This window comes from Crocodylus siamensis, chromosome 2 (assembly GCF_052110815.1).
Source record: "Crocodylus siamensis isolate JL-2025a chromosome 2, ASM5211081v1, whole genome shotgun sequence".
Lineage (NCBI taxonomy): Eukaryota > Metazoa > Chordata > Crocodylia > Crocodylidae > Crocodylus > Crocodylus siamensis.
This window is the reverse complement of record NC_143396.1, coordinates 47,981,874-48,003,372: the sequence shown is the minus strand read 5'-3', so window position 1 is coordinate 48,003,372 and position 21,499 is coordinate 47,981,874. Positions and strand designations below refer to the sequence as shown.

The following is a 21,499-nucleotide window of genomic DNA, read 5'->3' as shown; positions in this document are numbered from 1 at the left end:
CTAGTGTTACTGCAGTTGCTGCTGCCTGCCAGAATTTTTATCACTGTGACCTTCTCAGAGTAATCTAAATAACTACAAGGTGTTAAAAATGCCACTGGCTTATGATGCCCGCCATGGTGGACCATTACAGATGCACCAGTGCTGGAGCAAACTTTGGAGACTATCCGAAAAGGTTCTGTGCTTATTGTCACAGTCCTGTTCATGGGTGGGGGGAGGGCAGAGCCCCAAGCTTTTCCTCATGGTGCTGCTACTTGTCCCAAGTAAAAGACTGAAATTGTCCCCAGTTAACTCTTTATCCCAGCAAGCCTCAGCTCCACTACCCTTATACTGGACTCCAGTACTGTAGTAAGGGAATCTCTGCCAACCTTAAGTGGTCTCCCCATTGGGTTGTAAAAGAAATTTTAGGTCCCCCTTTCTATAGGAAAACCTAGCCTGGAGTATCACTTGCCTAGAAGTTGCTCTTTCCACAGGCAGTCAAGTAAGAAGACAAAACAGCATAGGGATTTATTATATAGGAAAAAAGAATTATGCGGACAAAACTAACCTTGGGCTTGGAAACAGAAAAGCAAAATGAGCAATGCTTCTGGCTGCACCCTAGCCATCCTGAGAGACCTTCTAGTACCTCCAGAATTCAGTCTTCCTGCTGATTCTGCCAGCTCTGGCTACTGGAGTCATTAAACCTCCAAAGCCTGGGCTCCAAAAGACAGCTAGCTTCCTAAATCACTTCCGACAGGCTCTCCACCAACATTATCATACGTCACTAGAGCCCTCCATAAAGTTCTTACCTCCTTGAGACACCTGCAGCCCCCTGTCTAAAAGGCCACTTCTCTGTTAGCTCTCTATTATGAAGCAGACCATGCCCTTGGGTGCCCAACCCAGTAATATCTCCTTCTGTCTGTATGTGGAAGTGGTACCTGCCTTTAAGTGTGCATAACTCAGTCCCTTTTCTGAACCATGTCCAAATTATAAAGATAGAAATAGACAGCATGACATAATCTGTACAGTGATAAAAGAAACATAAATGATACAATACAACATGGGCTTTCCAATGAGACCACACAAATATCAGTACAGCAAAATACAAGAACACGTTCATGACACACCACAACCCCCCAAAACATAACAGGGTTTGTGACACTGTGAATTTCCTGTCCCAACCTCATTTTAGGATTCCTTTCCCTAGCCAGGGCATATCATGCTTTTTCATTGGTTGGCTAGCATTTCTTAAGCTCTTCAGCCTTTGTTTCTGTTTGTAAAGAATTGTTTAATGTGAATTTGGTACTTGAGAGGTGTCAGATGGATAACACAAGAAAGTAAATATTAATTTATTTCTAATAGGTTTCTCAGTGCAAGAGCAATGGAAGTTTCCTCTGTAGTGATCCACCACTATGCCTCAAGCCTGATATGAGCCTGGGGGAAAAGCTCTTGCACCTGTCTTTGTTGGCCTGACTTATGAAGTTGGCATTTTTGTGGGGTTTGTGTGCAAGTACATACTCTTCCACAAGGAAAGTAACTGGCTTTGTTTAATTTGCACTGAAAAGTAATTCTTAGCTGGGATCTGCTTAATTGTCTTGAGTAAAGTTTCCATGCAAAAATAAACTTGCCAGCCTTCTCAGACTGCAAAAGGAGCTCTTGAGGGGACATGTTACGGCTTTCAAGAATAGAAATAGCTTTTCCCAACAAAAACAATAAAGAGAAAGGGAAAATTATTTAAAAATGTAGAAGTATTGCTTTGGCTGGGTATCCCCCAGAGTCCTTCTGTAGCCATATGAACTATTCATGTTTTGTTCAGTAGAAAACTAAACGAAGGGCTAATCTGGATCTGGGTTTACAAGGAGAGTAAGAAAGTTAGGGTGGGAGCTATGTGTGAGCTGTAGCAGTTCTCTGAGGGAAAGATCCCATTTATATTTAGAGCCATGCTGCTGCCTTTCCCTTTGTAGTAGTCAGCCTCCTGGTTTTCCTGGGCATTGGAGGCTCAACCTGGTTTAATTTCCAATTATAAATGAAATTGCACAGGTAGTAGTTCATGTGAAAAGTGACAATGAATAGTGCTTTGGGAACTCATGGTTCTTTCTAAGGTGCTAAATCCTATTGAAATCACTGGGAGGTCTTGCATTTGCAAGCAGGCAGGATCAAAATGTAAGTGAGGAAGAAATGCTGGGAGAAAAAGTTACATTACACTAGGAAAAGGGTAAAAGAGTGGGTGAAATGGACTATCACAATGCTGCAAGGTCTGAGCCTCCGATTTGGAGTTGCTTAAACGGAAGGAATTAAACTGTAAGGGAAAGAAAGTCACTAACTTTTTATTAGAAACATATTGTAAAATAATTTTATCTTGATAAAACAAAAAAGTCCATTTACAAAACCTAAATTTTGTATCTAGTTTTAATGTGAGGTCTCTTTCTAGAGGACCTTATAAACCTTCAGACCTAATCTCCCTGGTCTGCCTAAAACACCTTCTGGTAGCCCCTAAATAGAAGGAAGAAAGCCTTCTCTCTATTGTCTCTTGTATCAAAGTACTTATAAACCAACTCAACAAGTTTCTTATCAGAATTAATGAGCGCCTTTTGTTTCATCATTTTAAATTGTCAGGGACTCAATACTTTACTGTCATCAGCACGTATGCCCCAACTCTTGATGCTGCTGATGAAACCAAAGAGGAATTTTATGCCAACTTTGACCAAGTCCTTTCTGACATTCTAGAGGAAGATGGATATATTCTTCTTGGTGATTTCAGTGCCAGAGTTGGAAGGTGTGCCCGCCTAGTTTCAAATACCCGCTCACGAACTGCCTTAGCCCAAGCACCTGGTGGTGGATGTGGCAAGGGTTCAAGTGACCGCTGAGAGGGGCCTTGATCTCTCTGGAGAAAGCCCCTGAACTCGTCCGCCGTGACTTTGAGTGTATTTTCAGTGGAGGGGTCTTCTCCTGTAGATCCCTCAGGGTCAGTCACTCCTCTCAGAGGATATTCATGGGGCTCCACCTTCCCTATACCCCTTCTTTATGCCAACCTCTGGTGAGCGACGTAATCTTAATGTGGCCATCCCTCCAGTCTAGATGATCTCAGATCCTTATGCCCTCTCCAGGGCTGGTTCTTGACCTCATTTCTTTAGTAGGTTGCAGGGCTGTAGAATTTTTCTCTCTCATTTATCCCTCCTGTTGTCATTGGCTACTTGCTGAGCCCCAAGCACCCCTGGTTTTGAGGTGGTGGTCAGGTCTCCTATGGGGTGGACTTAACCACGGATTAAGCAAAGAAAAAGACAAGCCATGAAAAGCAGCAAAAAAGTAAACTATCCACCGATGAGTGGCAGTAAAAGGAAAAAGGGGGACTTAAGGGAAGAAAAGAAGGGAAGGTGGATGGAAGAAGAGTGGTCAGGCTAAGCTGCTCCTTCTCTATCTCTCTCTTTGCCCTAGAACCTGGGCCAGGTGCCGTTCCCCAGTGCTGCTCTGCTCTGTGCCTTCACCGAGGGAATCTTTTGTTCCTCCCTGGGTTAGCCCTTCCTCTCAGTTTTGTGCCTGTGGGAACCCGGAGCATGAAGTCTCTGCCATCTCTGGGGTTTTTAGGGCTCCTTCAGGAGCGTGATCTTCTCTTAGGCACCAGTACTGCCCGTGACTGGCATGGGGCTGTCTTTTAATCCCAGCCGCTTGGGGTGCCTTCCCTCAAGCGGAATCTGTCTCTTCACCCTGGGGCTGTCTGCCCCCAGTGCAGAGCAGCTCTGCAGCCTCCGCTGCCTCTCCCTGATTGGGGTCTTCCCTTCTGTGCTGGCACAGCCAGCTGCCAGTGTGGAGAGCCTCTGTTGCCTCTCCTGCTCTCCCCGTTCCTCCACCAGTGATCCTTTTTATTGCCACTGGCCAGTGATTGCTCCTGACTTCATCCACCGGCTCCAGCTGGATATAGGTGCGGCTAATGAACTGCGCGGGCTCTGCTCTCTTCCTCCTGTGTCTGGCATCCAGTGACAGGTAAGTAACTTTTATTTTTGGGGTTCTCTTTCCCAGGGTGTGTAGGCCCCATCCGGGGCCTGTAGTTGTGCCCCTGGGACAGAAGGGACTTAAACCTCTGGAGCAGAACCATTGGCAAGGAAGAAGCAGGAAAAGTCAACTCCAACTACATTCTCATCTTGTCCAAATGTGTGGAACACAGACTCACTATCATCAATACCCTGTTTCACCAGAATAACAGGCACAAGACCATTATGGCAGCACCTGTGATTTAAGCATTGGCACCTGATTGACTATGTCATTGTTCATGCCCAGGATTACATCGATGCTAGCAAAACCCAAGCTATGCTAATAGCTGATGATTGCTGGGCAAATCACCAACTCATCCACTCAGTTACATCGCTAAAACTGACTACCAAATGACAGCTGGAAGGACCCAATAAACTGAGCCCTTTTCTACCAGCACCCCAACAAAAAAATGGCAAATTCAAATCAACAATAGGAGAATGTTGGCAACGCTTGGGGTGCCTTCAGGCCCACCATCATCAGTGCCTACAAAGAGGCACTTGAATTCTCTACCAAGAAACATGAAGACTGGTTTCATGAAAATGACCAGGAGATCCAAGTGTTGATTGACCACAAGCGCAAGACCTTTTGTGCTTGGCAAAATGTCACCAACTCCAAGCAAAACAAATTGACTCTCCAGCAAGCCAAGGCAGAAGTCCAAAGCAGGATCCATGATATGATGAACAGATGGTGGGAAGACACAAGGTGAAGGAGATTCAACGTCTCGCTGACATCCAGGATGTGCATGTTATTTTCAATGCCCCAAAAGCCATCTATGATCCAAGCACTCAAGGACCCAACCACCTTGAGACCTAAGGATGGAGGAGACCTGATCAAGGAAAAAGGAACTATCAATGCCTATTGGAAGGAGAACTTTAAAGACTTTCTCAGTCTGAGACTCCATTGATGAAAGTGTTCTCAACTCCATCCCACAACACCAGTCAGAATCCCTCCAACCCTTGATGAGGTGAGGAAAGCTATCAAGCAGATGAAGAATGATAAGGCATCTGGAACTGATGGAATCCCCACTGCAATGTTTAAGCAGGTGGGAGCTCTATCACAGCTCCATGCCTTCTACCCTAAGGATTTGGAACAATGACCTTAGGGATCATTAGAACATTAGGGACCTTAGGGATGCCATGATTGTGACAATCTTCAAAAAAGGAGATGCGTCCAACTATAGAAATTACAGAGGGATAACCTTGCTGCCCACCACAGAAAAGATCATTGTGAGAAACCTCCTGAACACTTTCCTTCCACTTGCTGAAAACCTTCTTCTGGAATTTCAGCATAGGTTTAGGGTATCAGGAGGCACAACTGACATAATCTTCGCAGCTTATCATCTGCAGAAAAAATGCCAGGAACAACATAAGGCCCTCTACATGGCCTTCTTTGACCTCACAAAAGCCTTCGACTCTGTCAGCTGGGAAGCACTGTGGAGGATCCTTTTGAAGTACTGATGCCCACTGAAATTCATCACCATTCTTTGCCTGCTCCATGACCATATGCAAGCACTGTTTCTCAGTAATGGCTCTACCACAGATCCCTTTGAGGTTAAGACAGGAGTTGAGTAAGGCTGTATCATTGCTCCAGCACTCTTCTCAATATTACTTACTGCAATGCTACATCTGACCACCAATAAGCTTCTAGCTGGAGTGGAGCTAAACTACTGAATGGATGGTAAACTGTTTAATCTCAGCCAACTTGGAGTCAAGACCAGGACCACTCTGATCTCAATCATAGAGCTTTGGTATGCTTTTGATGCTGTAGTCTGTGCCTACTTGGAACCAGACCTTCAGGCAATCATCAGTGTCTTTACCGAGGCATGCAAGAAAATGGGTCTGAAGCTTAACATTCAGAAGGCTAAGGTCCTCCATCAAGAAGCTCTTGATGAACAGTTCCCAACTCCAGTAACTCATATTCATGGTGAGACTCTGGAAAATTGTTGAATATTTCTTGTACCTTGGTAGCCATCTCTCGCAGAAGACTGATATCAACAAAAAATTTAACTTTGCCTTAAGTGCAAGTGCAGCCTTTGGGTATCTGAGGAAGTAGGTGTTCAAAGATCGTGACATCGGATCCAAAACCAAGCTCATAGGTTATCAAGCAGATGTGATCCCCACCTTCCTGTATGAAGCTGAGAGGTGGACGACATATAGGAAACACCTCAAGTTGGTGGAGAAGTACCATCAATGCTGCTTGCAGAAGATCTTTTGAATCCAGTGAGAAGATAAACACACCAACATTAGGGTTCTCTCGTAAGCAAATACTACAAGCATTGAGGCATCCAACATCAACTTTCTTGGGCTGTCCACATTATCTGGCTGCTTGACTCCAGACTCCCAAAGCAAACTTTTATTCTCCTAGCTCAGTCAAGGCATACGCTCAAGAGGAGGGCAGAGAAAGTGCTTCAAGGATGTTCTCAAGGCCATCTTGAGAAAATGCAACATCAGCATCAGTTTGTGGGAGACTGTTACCCAGTACCGCCCTAAATGGAGGAAGTATCTTCTGCAAGGATCTCAGTACTTTGAAACCTTACAATGAGAACAGGAGACAAAAAAGTGGGAGTGGCAAAAACAGAGTGTTGCAGACTTGGTCAGTCAACTGGAGCCACACATCCCACGTGGAAACACATGTCCAAATTGAAAGAGTCTGATCCTGGATCTGCTTCACCTACCTTCTTCAGACCCACAGATAAGACAGTCATGGAAGGCCATTCATCTTCAACTGCAAGGGATTGCTGAAGGGGAGGTATGGATTATAATTTATCTCCTTGGTAGAAATTAAAATCATCTAGTGCTTCAGGGATGTGCATCTGTTTAATCTGTTTATCCTGGCACTTTCTTAAGCATGTTGCCTGTTTTTTCGTTTCTACTTATTTTATCTTTTTCTTCTGATGGCTTCTTACTCTTTTTTTTTTTTTTTTTTTTTTTTTCCTTCTTCTGATCCTCCTTATTTTCCGTCTCCCAGTCTTATCATTTCATCCTATATTTAGTCATTCCTTTACGTTACATTTTTGAATGTCTCTCTTTCCAATACTGCTCATCTCTTTTCTGATTAATTTGCTAGTACAACACTTACAAGATTTCTGATGCGTTGGTCAGTAGTAAGTCAGAGGCTATGATTCTAGTTAAGGACATTGAGTGAATATAGTCAGTGGTGGTTCAGTGTCCACATCTGGCCTTTTTTTAAAATTATTTTTGGGGTGTGTTTGTTTTAATGTTTCCTACAAATGTTATGTTGAAAAAGAGAAACTTAAAATTGACAAACAACACATTAACTTATGGCTGAAGTCAAGTATCATTGTTACCATGATGCAGGTATTGTTCAGTGGAATTCTATGGCCTACAACAGTTCAGATCAGATAGTTACAATGTTCCTTTCTGACCTTAAATTCTATGAAGAGGAACATGATCAGAAATGAGTGACATTTGTTATGGATTGGTAAGAGTGATACTGGCTGTAGAGCGGTGGAAGCCTTCCAACTATCTTAGAGTTACAAGGTCAGTTGTTTTTTCCTGATCTTTCCCTCCCCCTCTTGTAAGTCTGCTGGTTCTAGAAAACATTTTGGTGTACAAGTGGATTTTGTCCAGGCTTCTCATCTTACAGGCAAGTTTTGATACCAAATTTATGTCAGCACTTTCAGATTTGTGGCCATAGCTATGATGTTACCAAAACAGCATAATAAGTCAAAGCAAAGGTACATTAATGAAGTTAACTGAAATGTAAGCCCTAGTGTGTTCAACTTTAAATCCCATTGACTTCAAAGGGACTTAAAACATAAATGCTTTGTGAATTGGGCCTTATTTGGCAGGTACTAGGAGGAAATAAATGTGTTTTTAATCTGTGCTTACTACATATTTTTTTTTCTCCCTATGAAGAAAATAGCAGAAGTTCTAATCGATAGGGATATACCTAGAAACTGTTTTTTTCTTGTGATGTCCAGTCAAGAGTATACTATTTAGTGCAGTTTTATACTATGAGTGACATTCTGGCTCTATGTTCGGTTTATACAATTTAACTGATGCTGTGGCCAAATCTGTGTCACTTCCTGTGATAGTTTTTCTAGACTGTAGTTCAGGTTGCTGAAGAGATCCAAACATGTTACTTAAAAATATAATGTGAACTTAATGTATTGCTTTACGCAGTTAGAAGCAAATATACATTTGGGTGAAAGGTTACATTACTTAAAGTGAGAGGGACTTGAGACCGGTCAGATCCTGGGAAGGAAATGTTTACAGAAGGGGTTGGGTGCTGGAAGGGAAGACAGATATGTGAGAACGACCTGTGTTCAAGTGAGGTGGGGAAAGAGAACATGCCCCATTTATGGAGATGAGGACATGGGCAGCTAGGTGGAATGGACAGGAGGGGCTTTAAAACAGGGGTTCCCAACATTTATGTCCAGGGGCACATTCGAATTTAAAAGAAAAAGCAGTGGGGACCAATATGAATATTAACATTCAGAATTTACAGCTTCCCTTTTCTTACAAAAATATTTAAGTAAAAAATATCTGTTGGAATAATGATTTTTACTGATTGTGAAAATGTGCACGAGCACCTGAACAAACTTCTGGGGGCATAATGGCACCCACAGGCACCACGTTGGAAACCACTGCTTTAAAGCTTCTCCCACCTTGGGGACAGCAGGTAAAGCAGCAGGCAGGGGAAAGGGGAAGGGATGTACCTTTGAGCTCAGAGGAGAAGAGGGGGGATTCTTACCTGCTTTGGAGACTTTAAGAAAGTCCCTAGAGGCTCCCACAATACAATCTGTCTGCATTGGTGGGTTTGGACTGGGAGGGGCTGGGAATGGGGGTGCAGCCACCCCTGTACACCCCTTCTTTCCTTCCCTTTCTAAATCCTGGCTCTACCTCTGGACAGGGATCTTATGGGAGATGATGGTGGGGAGTGTAGAATTTGGTGGAGGTACTCGACTGGTTTCTGAGGCAGTTGACTGGATTGTGAAGACACACTGGCCACATCCACACATGCAAGCACGTGCGCTTGCAGCAGCTCAAATAGAAGTGGTGCAAATTTGAGCCGGGGCTTTTTGCTTCAGCGCATGTGCTCAGACATGCACTTCGTTGTGGAGCAAATTGTGCCACTTAGGGCAAATAACCCTGCCTGGCTCCTCCTGGATCTGCAGCCAGGGGGAGCCAGAGCCCGGGGTTAGCACCTGTCCTGGCCCCAGCAGTACAAAAAGCTGCCCCGGCAAGTGGCTCAGGGCTACTTGCTCTCTGGAGCTTCTGGGGCTCACAAACTCCTGCAAGACCGTTTCAGGCTGGACCATAAAGAAGAATTTCTTTATTGTCCGAGCCCCCAAGGTCTGGAACAGTCTGCCAGCGGAGGTGGTTCAAGCACCTACATTGAACACCTTCAAGAGTAAATTGGATGCTTATCTTGCTGGGATCCTATGACCCCAGCTGACTTCCTGCCCTTTGGGCAGGGGTCTGGGCTCGATGATCTCCCGAGGTCCCTTCCAGCCCTAATGTCTATGAAATCTATGAAACCTTTGTACCCTTGTGCTGGCTGGACTTCTGCGGCAGCATTCCAAATCCACTTTTAAAAATACCCCAAAATCCATATTTTTCCACAATTAACACAAAAGACCTCTCTCTCGCTTTCTCCCTTACATGTATATTTACAATGTTAAAGCAATATGGAAGCCTACCAGTGTCTCTATCATCATGATAAAATAAATTCTAAATACTTATATGTATTTATGTGTACTTTTGGTTTTCTTTGCACATGATGGGTGTGTGATGGGGGGGATGTGGGGTTTGTAGGAAGGGGGTGGGCAGGGGTGTGGGGGAAGGCAGGTGGGTGGGTGAGGAGGGATGTGGGTTGGTGTGTGGGTACGTGTGGAGCAATTTGCTGGGGGACTCTGTGTGTGTGGGACCTTGTGGGGGGGCTGCTCAGGAGGGGTAGGTCCTCTGGCCCCTACAGGGTGCAGCCCCCCCAGCACATGGAACGCCCCCCCACACACAGGGCCCCAGCTCCCCACAGGGCTCCAGCCCTTCCCCCCCAGGGTCCCAGCTTGTTTGGAGGGCTTCTGCCCCCTGCCCAGGGTCCCAGCTCCCCTTGGAGGGCCCCAGCCCAACTGCCCATGGTCCCAGGCACCCTGGAGGGCCCCAGCCCTCCCACCCAGGGCCCATAACTTATCTTTAGCAGCAGCAGCAGGAGTGGGGTGCTGAGACCCATGGCAGCAAGACCCTGTGTAGCACACGGGGACTATATGCCGGGCCCAGCCAGGTCCTAGGACCTCTCTGCTACTGGGCCGGGCCATTGGAGGCAGGACCCAGCGTGGAGCGCGGGGACCATGGGCTGGGCCCAGCTGGGTCCTGCTGGCCCTGGGGTTCTGCCATCTGGCCGGGCTAGGCCCTTGGTGGCAAGACCTGGCACGGTGCACGGGGACCGTGTACCAGGCCCTGCAGTACCTGGGGTCCCTCCGCCACCCAGCCAGGCTAGTCCCAGAGCAGCATGACCGGGCACAGCACATGGGGACTGCATGCCGGGCCCCTGTGTCACTTGGCCAGGCCGGGCACAGGGCAGGAGGACCTGGCGCAGCACGCTGGGACCTCAGGACGGACCCAACTGGCCCCTGCTGCTCTCGGGGCCCCTGTACTGCCTGGCCAGGCTGGGCCCAGGGTGGCAGGACCCAGCGCAGCAGGAGCAGCCCCAGGGCCGGCAGGACTCGTCTGGGCGTGGCACACGGTCCCGACACGCTGCGCTGGGTCCTGCTGCCCCGGGCCCAGCCCAACTGGGCAGCACAAGGGCCCCAAGGGTGGCAGGACCTGGCTGGGCAGGGATCAGGGTGGGGAGGTCTGGGGGGATAGTGAGGTGAGGGGCTGGGCAGGGATCGGGGGGCTGGAAGGGCCCCCCCTCCTGGTCCCCCCCTCCTCTAGCCCCCCAACCCCTTACTTGCCGGCACTGGAGTCTGGGTGCTGAACACGTGGCCTGGCCAGCCGCGTGTTTCAGCATCAGGGTGAGGGGTCAACCATGGAGATGCTCTGGCAGCCAGAGCATCTCCCTGGAGGACCCAGCCTCCGGTTGCCTCAGAGCACAGTCTGGGACCATGCTCTGCCCTGCTGTTTTTTTGTTCTGGTTTTTTAGACCCCTGGATATCCAGGGGTCTGTTTTTTGTTGTTTTTGTTTTTCCTCCCTGCGCTGCAGACTTCACGGGGAACATTTTTTTGTTCCCATACATGCCTCTTGCCTCTCCCTAAAGAGGTTTGAGCTGGGGCAAGAGGCACGTACACGCTCATTTGGACGTGCCCACTAGGGCCAAAGTAAGCTCTTAATATGTTTCTTTGCCAGACATGGTGAATGTTCACACACAGCTGGTGAGTTTTATTCTGAAATGCCTACATGGCTCTAAGAAATTGTTTCCTTTCCTTTGTAGTGCAACGGCCTTTTGAAACTGACTTCAAAACCAAACTTTATTACATGAGTTGTTGGAGCAGCTTGACCAATGCTTTCAGATACTGCTGCTATCTGAAAAAGAATAGTGAGGAAAGAATTGGGAGTGCAATCTCTTCCCTCTTTCAGTCAAATTCCACTGTGTGTAACACTAAAAAATATTGATCCAATGCTGGCAACAAATTCTGGTTCTTGTTAAAATACCAAAGGGAAATCTACTATTCCTCCTACATTTTTCTACCAAGTATGATGTTCTGTTATCTTGAGCTTCATCATACCAAAGGACTTCTGGCCCTGAAGTACCTGGTAGTGTATCTTGACAGGCAATAGCGTGCTGCACACTGGTGAAAATAGTAAAAAAGCATTAAACGCTAATTTATTGTATGTGAGATCTTATCACTTGCTAGTGACTTGCACCCGGAAGAAGAAGAAACGGTTATTTACTCAAAGTTAGTTATGCCTTTAGCTCAGGTGGTAGGGGTTAGGCTTGTGGTGCTGGTGTTGCCTCTGATCTTTGATAACGGATGGGGTGACTGTTTCTGTATAAAGTCCCTGTTCATTCCACCTTTAATAAGTATTTTTTAAACTACAATTATAAAATAACTTTTAAGTCGCCTTTTTTTTACCATTGAGTTTTATATACTGACCTTTATCATTCGTGCTAATCAGTGTAATCTCGGAACCACACCTGTGGCCTTCCGGTATATGAAAGTTATATAGAGTTTCCTGCTTGTTTTGGCACAGGAAAGGGTTTCACTTTGGGAATAAGTAAGATGATTTTGGGAAAGAGAAATGGAGGGTGTTCTTTGGTCTTGTAAGGGCTCACCAGCTATATGCTATCTTTCTGGGAGAGGTGTTGCTGAGCTGGCAAAGAATACATGGTCATTGATGGAAAGTAATTTAGAGAAGGGAAGACTCCCTATGTAGAGAAAAAACAATCAGCTTATGTTCATAGATATTGCTTTATTGATAGTGAGACATATGAAGTACAATACACAGCTGCAGAGCTGGTATTGGGATAGATAATAAAAAGGAAAACATCCATTTACAGTAATTACTGTGATAACTGCAAATGCTAGCTGTTAAATGATAAGAGCCTAGAAATGATTCTCTAGCATAGCAGTTCTGTATACAATTTTAAATAAATGCTAAAGTCTGGAGGGAAATGGTAGTGTTTTATAATCTGACTAAAATCATGAAAGGCCCTCCAGAAATTTGCCCCTAGACCCGTGGTGTTCAACTTCTTTACAAATTGGCCAGACCTTAAAATTAGAAAGGGGATGAAGGCCGTATACAGAGCTGTAATACTTTTGTATTTTGGCATATCCTAATATTAAGTATTTTAAGTTATATTAGAAAGGGGAATGTACATGTTAGGCTTATTACTACTATGGGAATGTATCGACCAATTCCATAATAAGATTTTGATACCAAGGTGTTTCCTAAGTGGATGTGTTGGAGCCAAGGAATATTGCTGACTTATATGACAAGAATACTAGTATCTTATTCTTAAATCTGATCCGAGTCCATTATAAGCTAAGTATTCTAATATTGTTTAATCGCTTCATATTTTCCAATGTTTTGCAGACACAGTGCTGACTAAACTGTTTCAGTGGGGGGGAAAAATTTGATTGGATGATGTGACCAACAAAAATCATCATGCAGCATGAACTGTTGAATGTTTCTAACTTCTCTTTTCATCATAATCCAAAACCTAGAAATTCATACAGAAAATCTCTTGGCTCTCAGAAAAAAAATTATTGCACAATAATGGCTTATTTAATTGTTCTTAAATGTACTTGATACGGCCTCTTGGTCACATACAAATCTTAAATTGTTCCCCAATATATGACTTCATTTAAATGGTATTACATTAAGGATTAATTTGTCCCTCTGTCATTGTTGCTTTTTAATCTGGGAGTGTCTTTTATTGACTGCACTATCCCACAGATGCTAATTCAGCTTCACTTGTCATGATTTTTATATCTCTACATAAGATACGTCAGTATGATACTTACAGACTGTTTTGATTCTTTTTGTCAGAATAGGAATTGACATAAGTTGCTACTAATGTGAACTGTTAGATGTTAAAGCAAGTATTTATGCTGGGACTATAGGGCTGTCCCCACAAGAATGGATGTGAAGTTGCTGCAAGGAAAAAAGCAGTGGCACAAATTTGTGCCACTGCTTTTTGCCCTGGTGCATGCCCCTGCACGTGGGGTTAGCATGGGGGAAAATGCTCTGGGTGGCATAAGGGGAGCTGGGGCCCTAGTACCTGTGGGTCCTGGGGGCCACGGGGCAGCAGTGGCAGTGATCTAGGAGCATGGTGCCTGCCTGGCAGCTGGAGTGTGGCTCTGGCTGACCCGGCTCCAATTTTGGGCAGCGCACACTGCTGCCACATACTGCATCCTACTCTTTTTGATGGGTGTTTTTGTTTGTTTGGTTTTTTTTGTTTTGTTTTGTTTTTGACACCAGGATCTGCTGGTGTCAAAAAATCCCACTACACTGCAAATTAGCAGCATAGCGAAAGTGTGCATGTGTGGCACATACAGTTTGCTACACCACAAACCACGTGCACTTGTCTGGACATGCCCTACGGCTCTAACCAGAAAGCCACTTCAGCACCATTCTGAAAAACCATGTTTACCTCTGTTTTACCTAATAAGCTAGAAATAATATCCTGATTTACATGCCTTATCATTGAAATGTTTTCAGCTAAATCTCTTTAGATATCTACTGGTACTCCTAATTGTGGGAGAATTTTAGAAACTCACTGATGTCTGTTTTTAGAGTTTACGGTCAGAAGGGCCATTAGGTAATCTAGTTTAACCTCCTGTGTGTATCTGGAAATGTTACATTTCACTTGGTTACTCCTGTTTTGAGCCCAGTATCAGTGTTTGGGTAAAGCATACTTCCAGAAAGTACTTGGTTTTGTTTGAAGGGATCAAAAGATGGCACATTCTCCTCTTTCCTCACCACCTTCTTCCAATGGTTAATCACCCTCACAGCTTTAAAAAATAAAATGGAAGCATTGTGCTGTATTTCTAATTTAAACTCTAATTTAAGTTTTGTCTGGCATCAGCTTCTAGGTTTTGGTTCTAGTTTTGGTTTTGTCTGCTAGATTAACGACCTTTTTAGTACCCAATATTTGCTCTACCCAAAGACACTTATGTACTATAATCATGTCAACTGTCAATCATCTTTTTAAAACAGTAAGCAGATTTGGCTTTTCCAGGTGCCTTATTGTAAAGCATTGTGTCCAGTCCTTGAATCATTTTTGTGGCTCTCTTCTGTGCCCCTTCCAATTTTCAGTTTCCTTTTTAAGATGTGAAAATCAGAACAGATGAGGCCACTGAAGGGCAGACTCACTGAGGAAGAGACCTGTAAATGTCACTTAGGGAACAGAAAGCTCAGCTGTACAATAAGGGGATTAATACAGAGGGTGAGCAGGGTTTCTACCGTGTAAATGAAAAGCATTCATACGTGCTCTGCACTTGAATGTTGTACAGTATTGATATCACTTTTTTTTTTTTAAACCAAAATTGCTTTGTTTAGCTTATTGTACATGCAGTTGTGCTGGTGTCCAGGTGTCTTATACATATTTGAATTTATTCTAGACTCCCTTGATGTGGGTAAAGCAGTATAGCTTTGTGTGGAGAACACTTAGGCTTTATTGGTGCCTGTATATGTGGGATGCTTGCTTCAGTGTGTTCTAATTAGAACATGTCAGAGCAGACTCAATTAATCTGTCTGCTTAATCAAGTCTGCTGGAGCATTCTAATTGGAATGAGCTTTAGTTAAAGTGCCCCTGCTGCCATTTTGAAGCATAGGGCACTGAATACACAAGACACTGCGGGTGTGTTTTAGTTACAGCAGCTCCTGAGAGTTGCTTTAAAATGCACCCCTTTCCACCCTGAAGCATGTATATAGAATACCGTATGGGTGGAGATTGCTGAGCAGTACAGCTTCAAGTCACCTTTACCCACCTTCTATGTAACATTGTCTTTTTTGGGAAGTGGAGATAATTGCTGCCACTTCCTGCTGCTGTGGTCTCTGAGCCAGGCACTTTGTTCCAGCTTGGGCATTAAGCATAGCTGACAAAAACTCAGGCTGAATCTAGCCTTGATGTTATCAAGTTAGCAGTTATCTTCTGAATGCAGCATTCCACAGAACTGATCTAATACCATGTGTCTTAGGGGTAGGGACAGAAATCCAATCCATAAGAATGGAAACTAGGGAAATCTCTTGTCCATTTTTGCAATTGATCGAACTACCAAGGAAAATATTAATAAAAGATAAAAATGCCCTCAGTTGCTGGAGTGTATAGTGAAAAATTGCTTTTGCCAGGTGAATAAACTAGTTTGGATTTCCCAGGTTTTGTGCCATTATAATTTCTTTTAACTTTTTCTCTTCTTTTTTCCAGTATTACTGAGTGACCTACTTCTTTTGATCTAAAATTAGTGTCAGCAATTCCTTCTATACAGTAGTTCTACTCCATCCTTTTTCTACCTTGCGCTGCCTGTTCCCATTAGACAAGGCCATTGTGTCTTGCTGTGGTAAGGAAGTTGCAGAGTTTTATATTATTTTACTTGTGTTGACTTAGAGGGAGAATTCAAAAGCCTTAAGAGGTAGGGGAACACAAGACTAACTTGGTTATGCTGTCTTAAACTTAAGGGAAATCTGTGCTCCTAATGAAGCTTAGTGTGCAGATCAGAGACCATGATTTTATGAATTTATTCATAACAGTGTATCGTTAGTATATCTTTCATAACAGTGTGTGAACTCTAGAGTATAAACAAGTTCTTCTAAAAAATTACTTGGACCTCTCCAGGAGGACTTGCAAAATGCTACTTCAAGCAAGAAGTAACCAAACTAGCTAGCTTTTTTTTATTGTTTCTGTTGAAAGGAATAATTAGATTACCCTGTTTTGTATTTGTTTCTCCTCCCAGCCCTTGCAGTAAGTGAACTAAAATTTGGTGGACAAAATAAACTGAGGTACAAGATTGTTGATTGTCTTCTATTTTTGTTCCTGTCTAGGTGTTTGCATTAGGTTCTGGCTTATCTACATAATAATGGCAGAAGGTGGATTTGATCCCTGTGAATGCATTTGTGCTCATGAACATGCAATGAGAAGGTTGATCAATCTGGTAAGGATAACACGAAGACACTTTTTTTTTTTTTCTCCCACAGCTGACTAGGCAGCAATTTCAGACTCCCTGGTTAAATAGGGTTTGCTTGTATATGTATTTAGACAGAATTAGTCTGTCTGTCTGTCTGTCTGTCTGTCTGTCTGTCTGTCTGTCTGTCTGTCTGTCTGTCTGTCTGTCTGTCTGTCTGTCTGTCTGTCTGTCACGCTCTTGGAGCACTCTGATCGGTTGTCTTGGCAGCTAATCGCAATGCTTATTGAGACAACCAGAGTGCCCCGCAAGAAAGGGTGGGGATGGAGTGGGACAGCGGAGCACTGCCATGATGGCAGGGACAGAGGGGACAGAACTGGGGGGGTGAGGCCAGCACTGCTAGCCTTGGCCCCATGTCCAGGGAAGCTTGCATGTGGTAGCTGCCACCACCACCCACCATCCCATGCTGCTGCCACTCTGGGAATGAAGTGGGGCTGGATGTGCAGCAGCGGCAGCATGGGGTGGTGAGTGGTGGCAGCAGCCACTGACACGCATACAAGCTTCCCCCTCATGTGTCCTCCCCTGCTCCTGGGAGGTGCAGGGCCAGATGCAGAGTGGGGGAGGGTGGTGCGGTGCTGGATACGAGGCAGGGGGCTGGGGGGCATGAGCAGTGGCGACACATAGGGAATGCAAGGGGGTGCACGTGCACCCCCTGAGAGCGCTGGTGCACCCCCTGTCAGCCAGAGTTCCTGGGCAAGGGGGGGGCAGGCGAGAGCACTGGTGCCCCCCCCCGAGCTCTGGCCAGGGAGTGGGGGTGCCAGGAGAAGCAGTCCCCCTGCAGCTGATCACACTCAGTCACAGGCTGGCGGGATTGGCTAAAAGGGACTCTCCCTTCCCCATCCCCATCCGGTTGCTGACTGTCCACTGAGGGGGGCAAGTGCTTCCCCCTGACTCAGGAGGTACCTGTTGCCCATGGGTGTGAGGGGCGGTGGCATGGGGCCAAGGGTGGAATGATGTGTGGCCAGATGTGGAGTGGTGGGAAGTGGCCACCCCCCCCCCCCCCCACACACACACACACGCGCTCCTGGGGAGCAGCAGCACTGCAGGGTGATGGATGGCAACAATCCGTTTCCCCCTGCTCCCCCAGTCATTCTTGAAAAGCAGTTCTCTAGTACTTTGATAACTTTCACTGTGGTTTTAACTGACAAGTTGCAAATAACTTTCCATGTAAGTTTCATAGATTTCATAGACATTAGGGCTGGAAGGGACCTCAGGAGATCATCGAGTCCAGTCCCCTGCCCAAAGAGCAGGAAGTCAGCTGGGGTCATAGGATCCCAGCAAGATAAGCATCCAATTTACTCTTGAAGGTGTTCAATGTAGGTGCTTGAACCACCTCCGCTGGCAGACTGTTCCAGACCTTGGGGGCTCGGACAATAAAGAATTTCTTCCTTATGTCCAGCCTGAAACGGTCTTGCAGGAGTTTGTGACCGTTTGACCTTGTCATCCCTTGGGGCGCTCTGGTGAACAGACGTTCCCCCAGATCCTGGTGTTCACCCCTGATAAACTTATAGGTGGCCATCAGATCACCCCTGAGCCTACGCTTTTCCAGGCTAAAGAGTCCCATGGCTCTCAGCCTGTCATCATAAGATCTGTTTTCCTGACCTCTGATCATGCGTATGGCTCTTCTCTGGACTCTCTCAAGTTTTTCCACATCCTTTTTGAATTGTGGAGCCCAAAACTGGACGCAGTACTCCAGCTGTGGCCTCACCAAGGCCGAGTACAAGGGGAGAATGACGTCCCGGGATTTGCTCGAGAAGCATCTATGGATGCACGCCAGCATTTTGGTCGCTTTACTAGCCGCAGCATCGCATTGCAGGCTCATGTTCATCTTGTGGTCAGTGATGACCCCCAAGTCTCTTTCTTCTGTAGTGCTATCCAGTGTAGCACTGCCGAGCCTATAAGGATGCTGCAGGTTTTTCCTCCCAAGGTGGAGAACCTTGCATTTTTCGGTGTTAAACACCATGAGGTTCTCATCCGCCCATTTGCTGAGCTTGTCCAGGTCAGCCTGGATCACCCGCCTATCTTCTGGCGTGGATGCTTTGCCCCAAAGTTTGGTGTCATCGGCGAACTTGGCCAGTCCACTCCTGACTCCAATGTCCACATCATTAATGAAGATGTTGAACAGTATGGGTCCCAGGACAGAGCCTTGAGGGACCCCACTGGTTACAGGGCACCATGATGAGTGACTGCCATCGATTACAACCCTCTGGGTCTGACCACGGAGCCAGTTTCCCAGCCAGCGGATCGTGGTGGAGCCAAGGCCGCAACTGGGCAGTTTGGCCAAGAGGTGATCGTGGGATACCAGATCAAAGGCTTTTTTGAAGTCAAGATATATGACATCAATCTCTTCTCCCCTGTCCAGGTGATAGGTCACCTGGTCATAGAAGGAAATGAGATTGGTCAAACAAGACCTACCCGCAACAAACCTGTGCTGGCTATCCCTTAGAATGTTAGCCTGGGCCAGTCCATCAAGGATGGCCTCCTTAATAAACTTTTCTAAGATCTTCCCTAGGATAGAAGTCAGGCTAATGGGCCTGTAGTTAGCCGGATCCACTCTCCTCCCTTTCTTGAAGATCGGCACCACATTGGCCTTCTTCCAGTCTTCGGGCACTACACCAGAGCGCCAGGAGTTTTCAAAGATCCGTGCCAGGGGCTGGGCTATGACGCTCGCCAGCTCCTTGAGTACCCTGGGGTGCAGATTGTCAGGGCCGGCTGACTTCAAGGTATCCAGCTTCTCAAGATGTTCCTTCACGAGGTCAGCATTTATGGAGGGTAGGGGATCCCCATCACCTAGATCTCCCTTTCCCATAGCAGGCATGGGCGTCCCATGGGACTGATGAAAGACTGACGCAAAGTACCTATTTAATAGGTTGGCTTTTTCCTGGGCGTCAGTTGTCAGTTGTCCCATCTGGTTTAACAGGGGTCCAACATTGCCCTTGCTTTTCCTCTGGCTCCCCACATATCTGAAAAAGGACTTTTTGTTGTCCTTGATGCCTGAAGCTAGTTGGAGTTCAGTTGCAGCCTTGGCTTTCCTGGTTTGCTCCCTGCAGGACCGGACCAGTGCAGAATAATTCTCTTTGGAGGTGAATCCCGTCCTCCATCCTTTGTAGGCTTTCCTTTTTAGCCGCAGGAGGTCCGCTAGGTTCCAGGAGAGCCAGGAGGGCTGCTGTGCCTTCTTGCTGCCTTTCCTCCGTGTTGGAATAGATTTAGCTTGTGCATTGAGGATTGCTTCCTTGAGAAGCAACCAGGGTTTCATTTGAACAGCGTATATCTCTCCAGCTGCTTTTTATACTGCTGCATAACCTGTATCTGTCTGTGTAAAGGTTCAGGCCCTAATCCTTCAAGCAGTGGAACTCGAGCTGAATGTGTAAAACTTCTCATAGACCAGTGATTCTCAACTTTTTTAGATTCAGGGCATCTCTTGGTAAGTTTTTAGAATTTTTGGTGTTCCCTGGTTGAGAACCCTTGTCATATTGGCTCAGCGGTTCTCAGCCAGAGTGATGTCGCTACAGACAACTGCTGCAACTGTCTTGGATAGGGTAAGGAAGGGTTAGGGTAGAAGGGCTGTGTTTTGCCATAGCAAAGACTGGGGGGAGAATGGCACTAATCTGACACCCTTCCTAAATTGGCACCCAGGGCTCGTGTGCCTCTTGTCCCCACCTAGTTATGCCCTCCTGGAGCATGCCCTCCTGGCCTGCATTAGGCTTATCTGATGAACCTAAAGCAGGCAGAAGAGCCTGCTCTTGCCACATGCCTTCCCAGTTGAACCACTCCACACTCCTGCTGGAAACAGATATGTGGGATAGTTCCATGTGCCTTGTGTGCCTCTGATTCCAGGAGGAGCACGCTGAGTCAGACTAGAAAGGGCTGCCACAGGCCTTCCCAGATTGACTTTGCAGGAGGCGCACAGGCTATTTCATCCAGTTGTAGCAGCAGTGGTGGCACTCGTGCAAGACTCTTGTGGCATTCCTGTAGAGAGCCAATGCCAGATAAATATATTTGCAGGAAGAAGGTCTAGATTTAGCAGACTGGGGATATTAAAATTAAAAAATGCCAGAGTTGAGATATTGTGATGGGGACTCAGGATTTCCATGTTCTATTTCTGACTCATCCATTGATTTGGTGAGTAATTTGGGGCAAATTGTTTTGCCTCACTGTGACTGAGCTTCTGATCTGTAAAATGGGGATAATGATTCTTTATCATTAGAACAAGAAGCTCTCTGGATGAAAAACACTTCAGAAAAAATCCTTTGTATTTATAAGTAGAAAATACATCTAGGAAAAAAACTGATAATTGTAAGGTGTGCCCAGTTTGGGAAATATGGTTACAACTTTAAATATAGTTTGGCTGTTTTTAAATATGTTTACACTTGCAATTACCTATAACTGGTTTACTTTTTTGGTAAGTTAATTTTATCTCATTCTTGTATTAGGACTGAAATTAATACCTTTTTAAGGTAGTGATCACATTGACTTCTAGTGGAACAATGGACACAACAAACATTTGACACCTTGCATGATCAGGCCCTTTTTCCCAATGATATGCTAACAATACTGTAATGAAGGGTCCTGGTATATAATACCTCTTCTGACAAGTACTATGTCCCAAACGCGTGTGGCTGGAAATAAGCTATTAATTTGTTTTCTGATTAAATAAAGCCTACTTTCTCCCACTCACAATTGAGGAAGAAGGACAACAAGTTTATATTAAGCTTCCCTTTTGCATGAAGCATTTTTGCTTTGTTCCTTAAACTTTTTTTTTTTTATTAATAAAAACTGAACACTGAGTTTTATTGAAGAGAATGAGGGGGTTGAGATTAAGATTTAGTAAGGAGAAATGGGCAACCTTATTTATTGAAAATGTGTTTGGTGCATTCTTGGTGCAAAACATCTGTTGTTAAATA

General features: G+C 45.4%; 1 protein-coding gene across 1 annotated transcript in view; it reads left to right on the top strand.

The window, feature by feature from the left end:
- Positions 1 to 21,499, top strand: part of SMIM14 (small integral membrane protein 14) — an 85,077-nt gene that overhangs the window by 12,145 nt on the left and 51,433 nt on the right. The window contains exon 2 of the mRNA XM_090035778.1: positions 16,456 to 16,565. Coding sequence (XP_089891904.1) covers positions 16,491 to 16,565 — 75 coding nt within the window. The 5' untranslated portion in view covers positions 16,456 to 16,490. The remainder of the gene's footprint in view (positions 1 to 16,455; positions 16,566 to 21,499) is intronic.